We start from the raw sequence: 19,623 nt of genomic DNA, 5'->3' as shown, positions 1-19,623 counted from the left end.
TCTGGATAGGTGGTGAGTAGGAAGGCAGTGATATTAATAACAAAGCTGGTGAACACAAAAGGGAAGGCTTTATTTTATTTTATTTTATTTTATTTTATTTTTTGAGACAGGGTCTTACTCTGTTACCCAGACCAGAGTGCAGTGGCATGATCATGGCTCACTGCAGCCTCAACATCCTGCGGCTCAAGTGATACTTCCACCTTAGCCTCCTGAGTAGTTGGGACCACAGGAATGTGCCACTACACCTGGCTTTTTAAAATTTTATTTATTTTTTATTATTTTTATTTTTAGTAGACACAGGTCTTGCTACGTTGCCCAGGTTAGTCTTAAACTCCTGGGCTCAAGTGATTCTCCGGCCTCAGTCTCCCAAAGTGCTGAGATTACAGGTGTGAACCACTACACAGCCTTTGGAAGACTTTCCAAGAATGATAAGGGATCCGATTTTGGAAATGTGAAGCTAAAGATACAGAAGAAAATTCCAACTCTACTTACAGATAAAATTCTAATATGGGGTTGGGCACAGTGGCTAACACCTGTAATCCCAGTGCTTTGGGAGGATGAGGTGGGAGGATAGCTTGAGGCTAGGAGTTCCAGACCAGTGTCCTGGTCAACACAGCGAGACCCCATCTCTACCACAAATAAATAAATAAATAATTTTCTCTGCAATTAGAGATATGAGTTGAGTCTCAAGAACGTTCTGGCTATAGATTGTTGACATAGGAGTTCGGTAGCTAAATACATCTATGGCAGGTATAAGAAGAGTAAGTGGTGGAGAAAGTTGTAAAAACAGGAGGGAAGATTAACTTCTGACCATTGACTCCTTGGGGGATCACAGCTGGGCTTCAGACAATTCTTCAGTTCCTAGTGCTGGGGCTAGTGTCTATGAAATACGTTTTTCCCCTCCCTCCAGGCCTCCTAGGTAGTTAGGACTTTTCAATAACATTGGACATTGCCATATGCACATGAACACACTCAGTTTTAATTTCTCAGATTCTCCGCTTGCTGGCTTCTAAAACTGTTGTAAGAACTGTTATCTGGCTTCACAGGGTTGTGACAAGGCGGTGAAATGCTTTGAAAAGCGCCTATCGCTAAACAAACGTGAGGTACCGGCGCTCGAAACTTTTCCCCAGGAGGTGTGCACCTCTACTTAGTGCGTAATGCCCAGACTATTTTCGTAGCTCTCCGTCCCCGCCCGCCTTCTGCCGCGGACAGTTACAAACCTGGTCGATAATTATCCTGGGAGAACTCGACGTCCCAGCTAAGAACGCGGGTCAGAGATCACAGAGACAGAAGGATCTTGGGGAGGAGCAGGGGCCGGGCATGACGTAGCAACTGGCAGCGCCGCCGATTGGCGGAGGAGAAGGTTGTTCCCGCAGAGCGGCTGCTGATTGGCTACGGAAGGCAGAGGCGTGACGTCCTCAGAAGTTGAGCAAACACCTCCTACTTCCCAGCCTTCCATCCCAATTTCTGCTAGGAATTCGGAACCTCCCCTGCAGCGACTCGGAAGATCCGAGGCGGCGGGGGACAAGTCGGCGCCCCAGAGCGGACGAGGTGAGGAGAGGAGAGGTCCCCGCGGAGAGCTGAGCAGACGCGCGGGTGGGCTCAGCCTGTGAGATGCGGTGGAGATAGCAGGCCGGGCTCGGGCTGTCGCTGGGAGGGGCCCGCGAGCCTGGCCTTCGAGTCCCAGCGCCTCGAGGCGACCCGGGCCGGGCCAAGAGAGGGAGAAGGCGGCGAGCATTCGGGCCTCCCTGCGAGGAATGGAGGGAGAGCGGAAACGCAGAGCGTTTCACTGAGAGGAAGGGAGGGAGAGCGGTCAGCGCAGCTCCAGCATTTCTAAGCAGAAAGGCGAGGGATTGCAATTCGAATTTCTTTTCTTTCTTTTTTGGCGGATAGTGGTGGTGCTGTGGCTGGGGAATAAAGAACTGATGAAGCTGCGGAAACAATGCCTTGTTAATTTGTGGACCGCGTGCTTAGAGGGGACGGCTGGCTGAGGGGGCGGTGGATGGAGATTTCGGGGTGGTTCTTTCCCCCTTCCCTCCCCACACCCAGCGTAGCCAAACTGATCACAAACTTCTCTCCTTGTCCATCTTGGGCTGCCCACTCTCCGAGACACAGATCCATTCTCCAGCAAGGATCGGAGATGGGTGGAAGTTGGGCGCCTTGCAAGTCTGGGTTTCCTGAACTCTTGAGCCCCAGTGGGACTATGCGGGCCATTGTGAGCGCTCGCGCGGGAGGGGGCGCGGGGAGAAGCAATTTACCCACCCTCCTCGGTTGAATGGGGCTGAATGTCTGTCTATCCTGACAGCTTCAGAAGAAGAAATGTGCTTTTCAGACATTGATTTCAGGGGAATGGGGGTGGCAGGAGCCGAAGAGAGAGAGAGAAAGAGCGCTCGCGCGCGAGAGAGAATGAATTAGTTCAGTAACTTGAACAAGGATGAACATTTTTTGATGTTGTGGGTCATCAGTGGGGAAGGTGCAGCTGTGAGATGTAGTTACACACAGGACGGAATGGTCCTTGACTGAAGCTGCGGCTTTCCAATACTGTATTTAAAAACTCCCAAAACACTGATGGCACTTTGGTGTTTCTGGGTTTGTCTATTTTGTCCCTTGCACTCCCCTCTTCTTTTTTTCCCATGAAGATGAGTGAATCTAGGGCTACATGACTTGACTGTGTAACCTGGTGGCCATTCTGCAAAATGAGTTAGGTGGACAAAAATTGAAGCCAATTTACCAGAATCATTTTCCCACTCTTCAGATAATCATATTTGTTATCAGTTTCACTTGTTATTGATGATGGCGTGATCAGAACTTTGGTTTATTTGTCATTGAATTTTTTTTCTCACTGGTCCTTTAGCAGACCTTGGTTCGGAATTTTGGAAATGATCTTTGGTGTGTAAGAAGCCACCATTTAACAAAACATTTTCATTTTTTTCATATATTCTTTTATTAATTTTCTCATAGAAATAACATTACAAACGGTGGTAAGTTTTCTCGGGAAGGCTACAAAAGATTCTATGCAAATCATGAAATCATGCAAACAAACATTTGGAATGGAAAATAACCCCAAAACATTATTACCACATTCATCTGATCTAAGGTGCCATCTATTGTAAGATGTATCCCTATTTCACAGATGCTAAAATCTGTAAAAAAATTGTCTTAAATTTGATGAAATACAACATTAAAATGGTAATTTATTTACCTTGAACATCCATGCCTGAAATTTGAAGTTGAAGAGAAGGCTTATTGGGCTCTAATTATTTTTTTTCCAAAGTAATGTAAGGGTGGGGAATTAATATGGAGCCATCGTTAGAGTGCCTATTTATGTTCTACATTTCTAATGTTTTTGTAATTCTCAGTGTCCAGTCACTACTATGCTTAATAGAATCAGAACATCAGAGTCCGAAAGGGACTTTAGTATTATATTTTAGTCTGGGTAAGGAAACTGAAGTCGAGAGGAGGAACCCCACATCTAGTTCTGTGTCCCAGCTCCCATGTCTAAGTTTTCCCACTATACTGTACTATATTTCACAACATTTGTTGATCTATGAGATCTTGGAAGAGAATTGAGTTTTTTTTTTTTTTACAGAGTTAGGGGGATGTGAGTCTCTTCTTATTAATGTGTCTATTTTGTTTGTTTGTTTGTTTTCTTGCTGCATAGGTCTTTATAATGTTTATTGAATTTGTTTTTCATTTATTCATTCTTTCTTAAAACACTTGCTGTTTTCCCATGTGCCAGTCATTGGGAATATAGAGATGAGTAAAACACAACTCATACACATTTACAGTTTAGCAAAGGGACAGACAAGTAAGCAGATAAGCATTTTGGACTAGACTCTGATTTAGAACTAACTTTGTATTCCATTTCAATGAAGCTAAAATTATGAGCTAGAGACCAGGAGAAATATGTGTCATGTTTATGGATGACTTTGAGTAGGTGATGTGCTGGAGAAAATATGAAAATTCTCAGACCAGATTAGTTAACACTAATAGACCTCCTCCCCCAAAGTCTACCATTTTTTTCCTAATCCAGTAAAGTATTTTATAGAGGGTTTAACATGGAAGCATTAGAAGAATGTACCCACGCACAGGAAGTGAAAGTATGACCAGTGTTAATGCAAGCCCAAGCCTAGTTCTAGCAAGCCTTGAAATGGGGAGGGATTTGGATTAGTTCTAGGCCATCACCTGGTGCTCTGTTAATTCTGGAACTCTTTTGAACCTCTCCAAAAAATATTATGGTTTGGATACCTAGTGTAGGCCAAGACTCATAGCCATAGAGCTGCCACACTTATTTACAGACACCAGGGCTTCTTGGGAAACCATGGGTTTTAATATATACTTGTATTTTTTTTTTTTTTAGTTACTTGGAAGGGTGAATATAAATAATTAGCGCTGTTCATCCATGAACTTATTTTCTTCATCTAAAGACTACATTACCTCATTCTTAGTCTCCCGATATTTAATCACAATATATGCCTGATTATTGCAAATAATTTGTCATTCAGAAATCCCCCGTGTGATTTGATAGTTTTGGTTTGAGCCATTGAATTATGCTGTAGTGAAATTATTTTAAAGATCTAAAATAGATGGACAAAGAGCACGTTCCTAACTGTGGGGATTAAAGTGGGAACATTTGGCCTTAATTTCTTCAAAAATGAATGTGTGATCCTTCATACATATCCCAAAAGAAGTGACAGAAATTAAGAGGAGCAATGCTTAGTTCATTCCTTTTTTTTTTTTTGAGATGGAGTCCCGCTCTGTTGCCCAGGCTGGAGTGCAGTGGTGCGAACTCAGCTCACTGCAAGCTCCGCCTCCTGGGTTCATGCCATTCTCCAGCCTCAGCCTCCCAAGTAGCTGGGACTACAGGCACCCACCACCGCCCCTGGCTAATTTTTTGTATTTTTAGTAGAGACGGGGTTTCACCATGGTCTCGATCTCCTGACCTCATGATCCGCCTGCCTCGGCCTCCCAAAGTGCTGGGATTACAGGCGTGAGCCACCGCAGCCAGCCGCTTAGTTCATTCTTAAGTTCTTGTAATGCTTGTGCATTGTTTTGCTTAGGTAGGTGATCTATAAGCTTAAAAAGTATTCTGAGTGGGTTGGTGCTATAGAAGGGTTGAACAGACTTAAAGAATTTTAGGTATTTGATGGAAGAGTAAAAAGCTCTATGAAAATCTCAGCTCTCTTCATCTACCCAGTTCCCTTATAAAAACTGCAAAAATTAAATACATCTTTTTTTGTTTGTTTGTTTGTTTTTTTGAGACAGAGTCTCACTTTGTTGTCCAGGTGGGAGTGTAATGGCATGATCTTCACTTACTGCAAACTTTGCCTCCTGGGCTCAAGTGATTTTCATGCTTTAGCCTCCCGAGTAGCTGGGACTACCAGCATGCACCACCACGCCCAGTTAATTTTTGTATTTTTAGTAGAGATGGGGTTTTGCATGTTGCCCAGGCTGGTCTTTAACTCCTCAGGTGATCTCCCCACCCTGGCCTCCCAAAGTGCTGGCATTATAGGCATAAGCCACTGTGCCTGGCCAAACACATCATTTTAAGGCATAAATACTGCCTGAAAAGTAGCAGAGAGAAAAATCTTGATCGAGTTACATTTAAAAAGTTATACCAACGAGAACAACAGACTGTCTTACTGTGACATCCATTATGATAAGTCATTATAAAAATACATAATAGTGGCTTGGAAAATGCTTTCTATAAAACAGAAAAAAATCCCCTATTTCTATGGGCCTCACTATTCTCATTTGTAATACTAGATTTTAGATTACATTATATCAGGCCCACTTTGACTCTAATATTTGGATATAATCAATAATTAATAATTCACTATCAGACATTGATCAGTACCATTTAATTAGATAAAACTAATCCTGAACATGGGCAGGGACTGGATTACTGCTTCTTTATATCTTTACCAAGTACATCATGCTGTGCATATCTTAAGTAGCCCCCAAATATTTTTTGAATTAAAAAGAATCAAAAGCATTTGTCCCATATTCCATGTACAAAAGATTTTATTTTGACAGCTCTATGAAGAGACTTTCTGGATTTCATTATAATTTAAATATTAGAAAATATTCGTGCTATAAGCAAATGACTAGCTGTTTTTATATTAATATATGTAATTGTACAAAAGACCACTCTGCTCACACTCTGAAAGGACCTTTCTAACCACACATGAGATTCTCTGTCCTGAGAGTGGCTTTTCTTAAATATAATATTTTATAAATACATTTTACAGAATCTGCTTTGCTTTGGTTACTCCATGTGATTTAGAATGATGGTGTACTCAGTGACCATAGGACAGCTCATGGTCATTGAAAGAAAATGGTGGGATATGTATGGAGTGCCAAGCTCTGTCTCTGTGTCCTTTACTCTTTCTCTCTCTATCTCTGTCATTTTCCTTTCCCTTTTCTGGAAAATAATAAAAAAATACAAAGAACATGCAAGCATGTTCTTTCTTCTGATTCTCATGTTTTTGTTGCAAAGTTAGCAAATTAAAAGATTAAGTCTTGCCCCCTTGAGAGATGGAAAGATAAGACAGTATCATGGAGTATGTTCTCTTATTGCTACTGGGCAACCTTCACTATTATCTTCCTGTCTCAGTACATAGTAGTTCCTTCTTATTCAAGTTTTCGCTTTCCATGGTTTCAGTTACACACTGTCAATCTGGTCTGAAAATAGGTGAATAAAGTACACTAAGATATTGTGAGAGAGAAAGAGAGAGAGAGAGAGAGACCACATTTACATAACTTTTATTACAGTATATTGTCATAATTATTCTATTTTATTAGTTATTGTTGCTAATCTCTTACAGTGCCTAATTTATAAATTAAACTATATCATAGGTATGTATGTATAGGAAAAAACATAGTATATATAGGGTTTGGGACTATCAGAGATTTCAAGCATCCACTGGGGGTCTTGGAATGTATTACCCACAGATAAGCAGGGGCTACTGTATCTCGCTGCAATTCACTATAATATTCCCATGACTTTTAGAGACATTTCAAGTTCCTGATCAATTTTAGGTAAATAAAATTGTATACCTTAGTGGTGTTCTGTTTTACAAAAACAGAGAAGAAATCTTTTAAGTTTCATTTTTATATTTGAAATGTTAACCTTCATGTAACAGGGAAGACTGTTACAATTTGTCAGAGGAAGGGTCTTGTACCCCACCCTTGCCTGTGTGACACTCTTTCTCTGTTTTCCTCCTCTTTGTTCTTTCTAGCTCTTTTTTTCCCCTCTCTGCCTCCCGCTTTTCTACATCCTTCTTGCTTGTGTTACAAGCTGTTATCAGCATCCGAGATTGTCAGGTAACCTCACTAGAGCTGGTGGTGAGTAAACTCCGATCTTCCCTCCTTCCTTCATTGAAGGCATTCCAGAAATATACATTTAATTTACTTCCTGATATTCTTCAAAAATACCACAAAATCCAGGACAGAAAAAGCTAAAGCAGTCCCCGTTGGCATTTCCATGAAATACTAGACACCAGCAGTGCAATTCAGAAATTCTCACTATTTCCTATTTCTTGAAGACCTTAGAAGCAAATGAACTGTGGATCTTGAAAGTTCTATGCTGAGACCAAGTTTTAAGGTTCAAGCAGTAACTAGCAGTTACACTATAATCAAACCTTTTTTTTTCTAAGCCCCCAGAAATCTAGAATTTGTCTTGGCAGGTACTTAGGAATGATTTTCAGTATAAAGCAGGAAAAGGGGTCAAGAGAGGCACGGCAGGCTACGGGGAGAACTGCTAATTCACCGTAACTGTTGAAGGCAAAGCCATATGGATCTGATTTCTTTCTGAAACAAGAGTTGGCTGGAGTTAACAGCATGTGGTGGATCTATATGGTGTGAATCTGTAGGCTTTGGCAAAGAAGAGAAAATTCCAGGTCTTAAACATTAAACTAGGAATCCTGCTTCTGCTTAAAAGCAACAGATCCTATATGATTCCAGTTCAGTTTCTTCATCTATAAAATGGGGATATATATCTACTTAATAAGATTTTTACAAAGAGGAAATAAGATGATGTCCATAAAGTGCTCAGCATAGAGCTTGGCATGTGATGCTTAATCAATGGTAACTACTGTTACATTTGTTTAAATAATGAAAGTTACAGATATTATGATTTAAGCCTTCCATGCAAAAAGTGAAAGTGAAAGTAGCTTCCCAAATAAACTGAAGCTCAGTCCCAGGCACTTCTGTCTTTTTCCCTAGTCTTCCAAGGTAGTTGGCCTTTGCAAGTATATTTGTGTATGTTACAAGTGACTGTCTATGTTTGTGTCTGTGTGTGTGTCTACTGCTTTCCCGCCCTATCCCAGACAAAGAAGGTGGTGGGAGAAGGAGCAGGGATTATTACTGAGTGAGGGATGAGTGAGGTTAACATTCAAGCTTGGGCTAGAGGGGAGGGATTAAATTATCTCCACATGTTCCTCCTGGTGGAGTCAAGAATTTCGACTCATAATAAAAGTTACAGGGGTATGTAGTCACCTGTGAATTCATGAAACACAGCCCCTGCTGGGAAGATGGGACGGTTTCTGGACATTCGTGTATGTTCAAAGGAATCACTATCTTTGGAATTGGTTTTATTAGAAACTAAGGGATTCAGGTTCTAGTTTTTCTTTTGGCATCGAGAAGACTGTTATGGGTTTGGGATTGAGTTTAATGCAATCTATTTTAAAAAACAAAAGCACATGAATAAACAAAAAAATAGATGCAGTATATAACAGTCATTTACTGAAATGTTGATAATCTATTTTGCATGCATATTTTGCCCTGAATAAAAGCCTGAACTCCTAATCATCAGCAATTTCTCTTGCTGTGTGCAGCTTTCTTTCTTCTTGGCCGTCTTCCTAAAGCCTTCTTAGCTGGACTCTTCGCTATTTGGTCTGTTCTCTGATTCTCTTGTAAAGTGTCCTATAAATTTACTGTCTAGATAGCAAGTAGTTGTTTGCCCCCAGGAAATGTACTTGTATGCTTAATTGTTTGGTCAAGCCTTCCCCATCCATCAAGCTGGTGCTCTTCCAAGACTGCAGTCTGATGTAAAAGAAATGTTTTTCATGCAAGCTTTTCTATATGTTGTTAGCGGTGATGGGTAGAAAATTTCTAAAAGGTATAAAAATCATTGAATCCTTATATTTTGCTGCCAACTTTACATGGAAAACTAAGTTTTAGCATTCAAATGATCCGGCAAATCATCATCTGAAATGACATTTGGCTACAAAATTGAAGTTGGATAGAATCCAATTGAAGTTGGATAGAATACTGTTAAACCTGGATATTTATGCTTTAAAAATTTACATAAGATTTATTCTGCATAGGAATAAATGAACCTGTATATAAAAATTAAGGAGCATCTGGGTGAAAATAAAATGTTTGCTAGTGTCACTTTAATATCTTTAATTTGGTTTAAAGTATTATTTCCACCGTATTCTATGCTTCCTCCAGCTGAGGGATAAAAGAACTACTTTTAGTAGATGATATCTTTCAATCGTTCTCTCCTTCATGTGCAGCCCTGGTTCTGGGACTAGGGGGACAAGACACTTCTTGTACCAAGAGAATGCTGCTTTGAGTAGAGTTTATTCATGAGAATATACCTTGCCTGCCACGTTGAGAGAAGCCCGTTACATTCATCGTAGTCAGTCTTTAGTAACTATTTATTGATTGAATGAGTGGAATTACACAGTCTTCTCACTTGAATAGCAGTTGGAAAACTGGTTGAGGCAGGTCGGGGTTTAATACAACAGCAGGCGGCCATGTATGGAGAGAAAACCCAGGAAGAGGAACTGGCATGTTTAGAGCAACAAAGGTGAACAGTAAAGGTGAGCTGGACTCTAAGAAGCAGAGTGATTTAACTCTGCTTCTTAATCTTCTAACACCTCTGGTTAAAGAATAGGTTTGTTTAGTTGATTGGTTTTCTTTTTTTTTTTTTTTTAATACTTTAAGTTCTAGGGTACATGTGCACAACGTGCATGTTTGTTACAGAGGTATACATGTGCCATGTCGGTGTGCTGCACCCGTTAACTCGTCATTTACATTAGGTGTATCTCCTAATGCTATCCCTCACCCCTCCCTGCACCCCATGACAGGCCCCAGTGTGTGATGTTCCCCACCCTGTGTCCAAGTGTTCTCATTGTTCAATTCCCACCTATGAGTGAGAACATGCGGTGTTTGGTTTTCTGTCCTTGTGATAGTTTGCTCAGAATGATGGTTTTCAGCTTCATCCATGTCCCTACAAAGGACATGAACTCATCCTTTTTTATGGCTGCATAGTATTTCATGGTGTATATGTGCCACATTTTCTTAATCTAGTCTATCACTGATGGACATTTGGGTTGGTTCCAAGTCTTTGCTATTGTGAATAGAGCCACAATAAATATACTTGTGCATGTGTCTTTATAGCAGCATGATTTATAATCCTTTGGGTATATACCCAGTAATGGGATTGCTGGATCAAATGGTATTTCTAGTTCTAGATCCTTGAGGAATCGCCACATTGTCTTCCACAATGGTTGAACTAGTTTACACAGGTTGATTGATTTTCTTAAATTTCCAATCTGTTGAGGACCAATACTTTTGTAAAATCCGGTAACAATAAATTACTAGAAAAAATGATCTTGTGGCCTGACATGGTGGATCACCCCTGTAATTCCAGTAATTTGTTATAAATTTAAAAAAAGAACTTAGCCAGGTGGGTGGTTGTGCACCTGTAGTCCTAGCTACTAGGGAGGCTGAGGCTGGAGGGAGGATCACTTGAGCCCAGACTGCAGTAAGCAATGATCTCATCACTGCATTTTAGCATTGACAGAGTGAGACTTCATCTCTAAAAATAAATAAATAAATATGATCATGTGATATTAAGGCTTCTAAATGCTTACTTTCTATTTATGTACACATCTAATTGTGAACCAGTTTTTTTGTTTTTTTTTTAAAAACAGTTCACTGACACTAGGTTGTGGGGCACATTGAGAAAGACTTATTTTGGGAATGTTCAGAGATGAACTGGAAAGAGGTTGGCACCAAATTGTGAAGAACCTTGTATACCATTATAAGGATTTCAAACTTTATGCCATCAAAATTTAGACCAATCTGAAAGTCTTGCTCTTTATTATCTTCCTGGATTTGCATTGTAGATTAATTTGTTTAAAACTTTTGTGCTGAATAGATGTTTGATAAAATGTGTATTTAAAAAGCTATTTTAGCTTAGCAGTTATTGGATAGTGTCACACGTGTTGCTCTATACTTTTTAAATTTTGCAGTTAAATAATCTTGTTTTTGAAAACTTGGCTTTAAAGGAACACTTGACATCCCAGTTTTCCCTTCCCTCTTCTCTACCTTGTGTCTGTTTTCATAAGAACGGGTTGTATTTTACCTCAGATTTCTCAGGAGACCAGAACTGATCTGCCAGCCCTGCTGCCTTTTGTTGCTCTGCTCTTTACATTGTCTTTACAGTCACCAGGTGTCAAGATGCTGCAAGTACATAGGACTGGACTGGGCAGGCTGGGGGTCAGCCTCTCCAAGGGTCTTCACCACAAAGCTGTGTTGGCCGTCCGGAGGGAGGATGTGAACGCCTGGGAGAGAAGGGCCCCTCTAGCTCCCAAGCACATCAAAGGCATCACCAATCTGGGATACAAGGTCTTGATACAGCCTTCGAATCGGCGGGCCATTCATGATAAGGTGAGTATTTCCAATGTTTTTATGTGAGAATAAAACGAACCTGCATGTGAAAATTAAGGAGCATCTGAGTGAAAATAAAATGTTTGCTAGTGTCACTTTGATTTCTTTACTTTGATTAAAAGTATTATTTTCACCCTATGCTTACCCCAGCTGAGGAATAAAAGAACTTACTTTTAGGAGATGTTATTTTTCAATCATTCTGTCCTTCATGTATAGCACTGGTTCTAGGACTAGGGGGATAAGACTCCATTCTTGCACCCAGAGAATGCTCCTTTGAGAATGTACCTTGCCTGCCACTCTGAGAGAAGCCTGTCGTGTTCATCATTCCACTTGCTCTTCGAAATAATATTATGGTATAGGTATGACTCTCATTCCCATTTTAGCAATATACATATATATGTATGCTTTTCCTTTCCTGAACCATTTTAAAATAGATCACAGACATCATAATTCATTACTACTAAATGCTCCAACATGCATCTCCTCAGAATAAACCATGTTTTCTATATAACCACAATATGATTTTCATACCTAAGAAATTAATAATTCATAATATCATCTTATATCGTCTATGTTCAAATTCCCCATTGCCTCAAATGCCTTTTATTTTAATTGAGGCTTAATGAAGCTTTATTGCATTTTATTATTGTATGTCTTTAGTTCTTTCAATCTAGAACAGCACATCCCTTTCTGATTTTGTTTCAATTATATTGATATTGACATGGACTCTTTTTAAAAGAGCCCAAGATTTACAGAGTGTCCTGCTACTGGGCACGAATAATCTGGTTGTTTTCTCGTGAATAGATTATATTCTAATTATATTCTATATGTTATATTCATGCCAAAAATGTTTGGCATGAATACAACGTAAGTGATATATGTTCTTCCCATGGCATCACATCAAAGGCACAAAACATCAGGTCGTCCCATGGTTGGCAATGTGTGGTCACTTGGTTGAGGTGGTTACAGTGAGAGCTCTTCATTGTTAAAGTCAATTTCACCCTTTGCAATTACTGAGTCATCTGTGGTATGGTATTTTAAGATCTGTGATGTTCCTATTCCTCAATAACTTTACAACTAATCATGTTAGCCTCCATTGATAATCTTTGCCTGAATCAGTTTTTACATGGAGACATGTGAAGTGATGCTTTTCTAATTTTATTACTCCCCTAAGTTTGTTTCTGACATTCTTCTTTAGAAAAGAGGTTTTCTTTTCTTTCTCTTCCACTCCTCCACTTTTTTGAGTTGTGAACTGTTTTATTACAGTGCATTGAACTGTTTACCAAACTGTGAATTCTGTAATTCGGTGTTTAAACAATTTCTTAAAAAAACTTTCTTACCATTGCATTTAAAGCCTTGTTATGAGGAGTTTATATATACATCTTCATGTTGACAAGATGAATCTTAGGATGTTGCTTAAAAGATGAGTTGTGAACTGTTTTATTACAGTGAACTGAATTGTTTATCAAAGTGTGAACTCAAATTTACTATTGCATTATGCTTCTTTAATTTTTGCTTTTTTAAGTATATTTTGGAAGCATGGACCTTTTTCATTCAATCCATTTACCATTACTCTTTTTAATATCTGAATTATCCCAAAATTGGTTAGTGTGGGTCCTTCCAAGGGGGCTTCTCTGTCCTTTCGACGTGAATCCATTTATCTTTGAGCTTTCTTGTTTCTTAGAATAACAAATTGTCCTAGTCTCACCTTGTACCTTTCCTGCCCCACATGAGGAAATTAATAATTTCACCAAGAAGACTTGATTTCTTTTATTATATAGAGACCAAGATCTGGTATCTGATGTTAAGCATGTTTATTGTTGCTGAGATACTGTTGCTCTTAGGCTCTATTAGTGTACAGAGTTTAGAAATAAACACAAACAGATGCCCATATATATATATATATATATATATATATATATTATTTAATCATGAGTTAATACTGATACTAAAAGACCTCCAGAGGAAAAATTAATGTCCAGGAAAATTAAAATTTAACATTGCACAACTTTTTACCTTTAAAATTTTATGTTTGCATCTGTTTTCTCCAACAGTAAAAATCTTAATTTTTTAATATTAATGCATATTGTTTGCTTTATCCTATGATATGTATAAATAGTGTCAGGATCACAATACTATTATTACAACTAATAGTAAGCCCACTAAATGAAGTTTACTATTTCTTTGATTTTTTTTTTTGCCTTTAGAATATATCTGACAATGAATATTCAGAGTGTTGTATTAAAAAACTTATTTGAATTATTTTTTTGGTGTGGTTTCATCATCAATCTAATATCCATCTGGATTTATATATTATTGTTTCTATTGAGTTTTAATGTTTGCTTTCCCATTTTTGATTTAATTTTGTTTTTCAAAGTAGAACATTTACAAATTCCAGAAATGAAGTCATGTTTTCATTTTAATCCCCTACATCCAATTCTCACCTACCCCAAAGAGGTTACTCTTGTTTCTGATCTATCATTTTTTTTTCTTTTTTTTTTCTGCAAAAATAAACACCTGTGTGTGTATTTAAGTATTTATTTCCCTTTTGTTCTTATAAAGAAGGCTGTCTACTATATACACTCTTTTAACCTTGCTTTCTTTCTTTAGTAACAACATATCTTGAACATTGCTCTATGTAAGTTCTTAGAGAGATTTCATTTCATTTCATGGCTGTGTGGTAAGTACTCCATTGTACAGATTTACCATGGTTTCTTTACCAATCTACTACAAATGAGAAAATGGACTGTTTTTGAAGAAACCAGGGAGAAATTGTATATTCATTCTTTAACTATCTCTGTTATTCATCTCTACTTTCCTTTGAAGTAGATTCATAACTAAACTTATCTTTTGTTCAATTGCTCTTTTAATTCTGCTTGGGTTATACCTCTTTATTTAAAAATCAGATATGTCTGTCTGTTGCTTCCATGTACTAGTTATGCAATCTCAATTAAGTTTGTAAGCCTCCGGTTTCCCATTGATTGAATGAGGATTATAATTGTACTTACCTCATGAGAGTTGTATGAAATTTAAATGAGATAATTCATGCAAAGAGCTTAGCAAAGTATATGTAATTTATTAATACCCATCAATGATTGTTACTTATTACCCAATAAAGCTCATATTAGCCATGATGACATTCAACCTACATTTCCAAATCGATTTACTCGTATGTTGTAAATGTCTCTTTACTTCTCTCTCTTTGTATTTTTATATATGCCTTCATGCCTCTTACTGATGTTACCATCTTGTGTTTCCCATCTTCATTTCTCTAAATTTCAGGTAGCCTTTCAGATTAATTTAAATTCTCATATTTCTTCGGTATCCTACCTTTCAGATTAATTTAATTTTCATTTTTTTGGTCATCCTACTTAGGAATTATCTCAGTATCAGTTAAAGTAGCATATCACTTAGGTACTGCTGATCATGTTTTGTATTTTTCATTTACTCCAATCCAGAGTACTTTTTACTATATTTTGTGAGCTCCTTTATAGAAGGGATCTTGACAATCTTTCCTTGTATCTTAGCATCTCATCTCTAGCACAGACTAATGTACAGTAAGGACAGTAATAAATACTAACTGGGACAACACTGAAAAATAAATGTTATAATGATGTCTTATCTTTTAAAAATACAACTAATAAATCACAATTTGGCATTTAATATTTCAGTGTACTGTTGGTACAAAATATACATTTCACAAGTATGCTTAAGTCACATGTGCTAGTGCATATGACCAAATTATAAACTCTTCTTAAATATATATATATATGCCAAGTTTTCTAATTGTTTAATGCTGTGAGAGTTGACATGATAGATTTATCTTTAGCCAACAAGTACAAACATTACAAGTAGTTGTTCTATTATTTGTTCTAATTCATACAGATTTTATTCCTTCAAAAGATTTGTTGTGCCTTTGCTATACATTTTGCTCAAGAAAACATGGATATTACAAATCAGGATAATAACCTTTAATCATAATTACAATTTCAGGACTATGTCAAAGCTGGTGGCATTCTTCAGGAGGATATTTCTGAAGCTTGTCTAATTTTAGGAGTTAAAAGACCTCCAGAGGAAAAATTAATGTCCAGGAAGACTTATGCATTTTTCTCCCACACAATAAAAGCTCAGGAGGCCAATATGGGCTTGTTGGATGAGATTCTAAAACAGGTAATTAGTGATTAATATTTATAAATATTAATGTAGAAAAATAATATTTTTTACTTTTAACCCCCAAATGGAGTTTTAGTCTTCTTTTCTTCTTTAGTTTAAGAGAAACATTGCATTCCTTTTATATCCTGAAATGGAAAGAATGATAAAAGCTTTTTCCCTAAACAATTTACCAATTTATAAGGTCAATTGGCCATATACTACCAAACAGAATTTTAGAGCTGAAAATAACCTCAGGGATCATATAATCTACTACCTTATTTTTCAGATGGGATTTTTTTTGAGATGGAGTCTTGCTCTGTCATCTAGGCTGGAGTGCACTGGCACAATCTCGGCTCACTGCAACCTCCGCCTCCCAGGTTCAGGTGATTCTCCTGCCTCAGCCTCCTGAGGAGCTGGGACTACAGGCGCCAGCCAACACGCCCCGCTAATTTTTTGTATTTTTAGTAGAGGTGGGGTTTCACTGTGTTAGCCAGGATTGTCTCAATCTCCTGACCTCGTGATCCGCCCACCTCAGCCTTCCAAAGTGCTGGGATTAAAGGCATGAGCTACCGTGCCTGGCCGAGACAATTTTTACATTTATTCACATTCATAAGGGAAAATGCATTTTTGAGATATAAATACTATGAAAAAAACTAGCAGCTGTTTAAAACACAGGATATTCATTTAACAAATATTTATTCAGTGCTGATGCTGTGTCTGACACTGTTTGTTCCAATGAAAGAGCAAAAAAGTAAAGTATCTTTATTTTCACAAAGCTTACATTCTAGTGGGAGGAGACAGATAATCAATGAATAAGACATCTAAGATCCACTTGGGAATATGTGTGATGAAGATAAATATAATATTGAAGGAGAAAAGGAGTCCTGGGCACTAGGAGGTGATGATGCTATTTTAAGTAGGATGGTCAGGGAGGACCCCATTGTGAAAGTAGCGTTGAGCAACAATCTGAAGGAGGTGAAGGACCGAACCAATACATCTGAGATGAGTCTTTTAAGCAGACAGAATAGTAATGCAAAGGCCTGAAGGTCTTTCTGAGTGTGAGGTTAGAATAGACCATGTTCAAAAATGCTTATTTTGTCTCTTGTGTCAACAATGGTTGGAGGTGGGAGAGGAGAACACCATTACTAAGAAGGCTGCTAACCTGGGCTGGTCTAGACTGCAAGTCACAAGTGGTGGTGGCCTGCACCTGGAAGAAATGGTGGAAGAGAAAGTTGTGAAATGTGGACAAATCTTGGATATGTTTTAGAGGTGGATCCTACAGGATTCACTGATGACATAAAGGTGGAATATGAAAAAAGGAGAGCAGTCAGGAATGACTTCAGGTTTTGGCCTGAGCTACTTGAAGCAATTGCCATGGAATGACATGATGCCACTACAAGAGAAAACGGCTTGGGTGGGCAAATCAAGGGTTGAGTTTAGGGTCTGCCGAGTTTAATATTCTATTAGACATTTAAAGGGATAATCTAAGAGGGCTGTTGGAAATGAGTCTGAAGCTCAGGAGGGCAGCTTCTCCTGACATGCATTTTGTAGTTGTGAGAGACCAGGTGGTGTCTAGAGCCACGAGACTGGATGAGCCTAGGAAGGGAGTATAGAAAAAGAAGTCTAAGGTCCACATCTTCAAGATGTTAGAGCTAGAATCTGAGATTAGGGCAGAGGATTGGAGGGTTCATAAACAGTAAAAGCAATGGAAAATACCTATTATATAGGAGTGTAAAATACTTCCAATTGATTCCAAATACAGTAGACCAGGGTGACAGTTAATTTGTAGTGTTTCTAAAGAATAAGTTCAAGTAACTTAATGGAAATAATACTATGGGAAGAATGTTCCACTTTAAGCAAATAAAGTATTTATAAATTACTTTAGGAACTTTTTTTGTTATTTTAACTTTTGTTCATTATAAGAAAATTAACAAAAACTGACCTAACAGGGCTGCTTTTGGGCAGCATTTTGTAACCAATTACTTGGAGTTGGAAGAATGATGAACATTCTTAAATTCATGAACATGATAAAAATTATATGATCTTTGAGGAAATAAAATTACTGTTTAAAATAGTGTATAATTACAATACACTAATATGTTTTAAGCATGAATTACTAATGCTTTCCTGAGAGTGGAAAGGTTTTCAAGGAAAGAGGAAGAATATGTTTTTAGTGAAGGCAAGGAAGAGAAATGACATAAAGGTGGAATATGAGAAAAGGAGAGGAGTCAGGAATCACTCCAGGTTTTGTCCTGAGCTATTTGAAGGAATCGTGTACTACTTTTAATAGGAAGGTTACCTGTAAAAGGAAGGAGAGGGAAGAAGAAAAAGAGAGGAGAAGGAGGAGGAGAGAGAAAAATATCTGTGCTTGGACTTGAGAGAGAGTGTTATTTTCCAGGTTGAGAGAGAGTTGTTATTTTCCAGGTAGAAGAGACCTGAGTTTACTTAGAATGGTTGAGAAACAATGTAAAGAGGGATGATGCAAGAAAGAGGTAATAGTTCAAGAAGAGTGGTCTTGGAGGACATGAGAGAAGCTGGGATCTAGGTCACAGAGATTCCTCTCAAAAGGGATCTGTTTTCTTTGACCAGAAGGAAGGATGTAACGATGAGAGGGGCTTTAGATATGTTTATAGATAGTGCTGGGTGGGTGGGGGCAAAAAGGTAAAGGAAATTCTACCTTTATTATTTCATTGCTTACCATCAAGGGGGGTATAGCACCTGCTACAAACATTTTTTCATTTCTAATTTCAAGCCTACCATTGGTTTGCTACCTGCATTTTGTAAATATTTCATGGTATACCTGATGGTAACTTCTGTTAGCAAGTTAAGGTGTATTTCAGAAGAAAAAATGTGAAATATTTACTTGCTCATATATGTCTTTACTTGTTAAAATTAAGCTTAATGGGTCCATTTGAGATTTTTTTTATCCCCTTTTCAGGAAATTCGCCTTATTGATTATGAGAAGATGGTGGATCATAGAGGAGTACGGGTAGTGGCATTTGGACAGTGGGCTGGTGTGGCAGGTAAGTATGCCAGGGCTTACATCACCCACTTTCTAAATTGGCTTGGGGAATAACTATGAGTTTTCTCTTTTCTGTGGCAAGGGGATAGGAGTGTTTATTTCCATGGAAAAAATTAAAATGAAGGTATGCTGAAGGATAATGAATACAAGTGGAATAAAGTATGAAGATAAATGGTTAAAAATATTTTATTGCAAAAATTCAAAGGAAAAAGCAGGGAGAAGGGTAACAACTACAAACAAGCTCTGGTTTTTAGGTAGTTCCTTTCGAAAGGCTAGAAGGAGATACCTGTTTGGTAATGAGACATTGAGAATTAGAAGATAGGGAGAAATAGAAAGGGAAAAAAGGTCCAGGGGCAGGAATTTTGTCCAGTTAATTCTTTGAACCTTGTTTGGTTAAGAAACACCACAATATGTTACAGCTCTGTTTCAGATCAGAGTACTTACAGGTCTAATAAGGAAGGTCATGACTTTGGCATTATTTGTTTGACCTTGCTATATAAAAGTAGAAGATTCCTTATGTAAAAAGTAAAAGTAGAGGTTCCTCTTCAAAGACTTTCCTCCCTATTTAATTAGGAATAAATAGTAACTTCTCTTAGAAGCAAAATTTATTCAGACCCGTGCTTCTAAATATTTGCCCCGGCAGGCTTATACTGGTCCAAGCAAGCATTAAGTCATAGCCTGTTCCTCTTCCTTATTTAAAAATGTTTTTACCTTTCTCAGCATTCCACAGGTTACTTCCTCCTTCCTTTGTTCTCCTCTACCTT

At 38.1% G+C, this 19,623-nt stretch overlaps 1 protein-coding gene across 2 annotated transcripts in view; it reads left to right on the top strand.

The window, feature by feature from the left end:
• Positions 1-1,412: 1,412 nt before the first annotated feature.
• The window catches only part of AASS (aminoadipate-semialdehyde synthase), a 70,003-nt gene continuing 51,792 nt past the window's right edge, over positions 1,413-19,623 (top strand). The window contains exons 1-4 of one of the 2 annotated variants that reach the window (XM_054495340.2): positions 1,413-1,551; positions 11,461-11,685; positions 15,679-15,855; positions 18,776-18,860. In XM_054495340.2, coding sequence (XP_054351315.1) covers positions 11,476-11,685; positions 15,679-15,855; positions 18,776-18,860 — 472 coding nt within the window. In that variant the 5' untranslated portion in view covers positions 1,413-1,551; positions 11,461-11,475. Of the gene's footprint in view, positions 1,552-11,460; positions 11,686-15,678; positions 15,856-18,775; positions 18,861-19,623 lie in introns of those variants that run through there. The other variant, XM_054495342.2, reaches the window with a different exon arrangement.

Source organism: Pongo pygmaeus, chromosome 6 (genome assembly GCF_028885625.2).
Source record: "Pongo pygmaeus isolate AG05252 chromosome 6, NHGRI_mPonPyg2-v2.0_pri, whole genome shotgun sequence".
NCBI classification, from domain to species: domain Eukaryota; kingdom Metazoa; phylum Chordata; class Mammalia; order Primates; family Hominidae; genus Pongo; species Pongo pygmaeus.
This window is presented reverse-complemented; position numbering and strand designations above follow the sequence as displayed.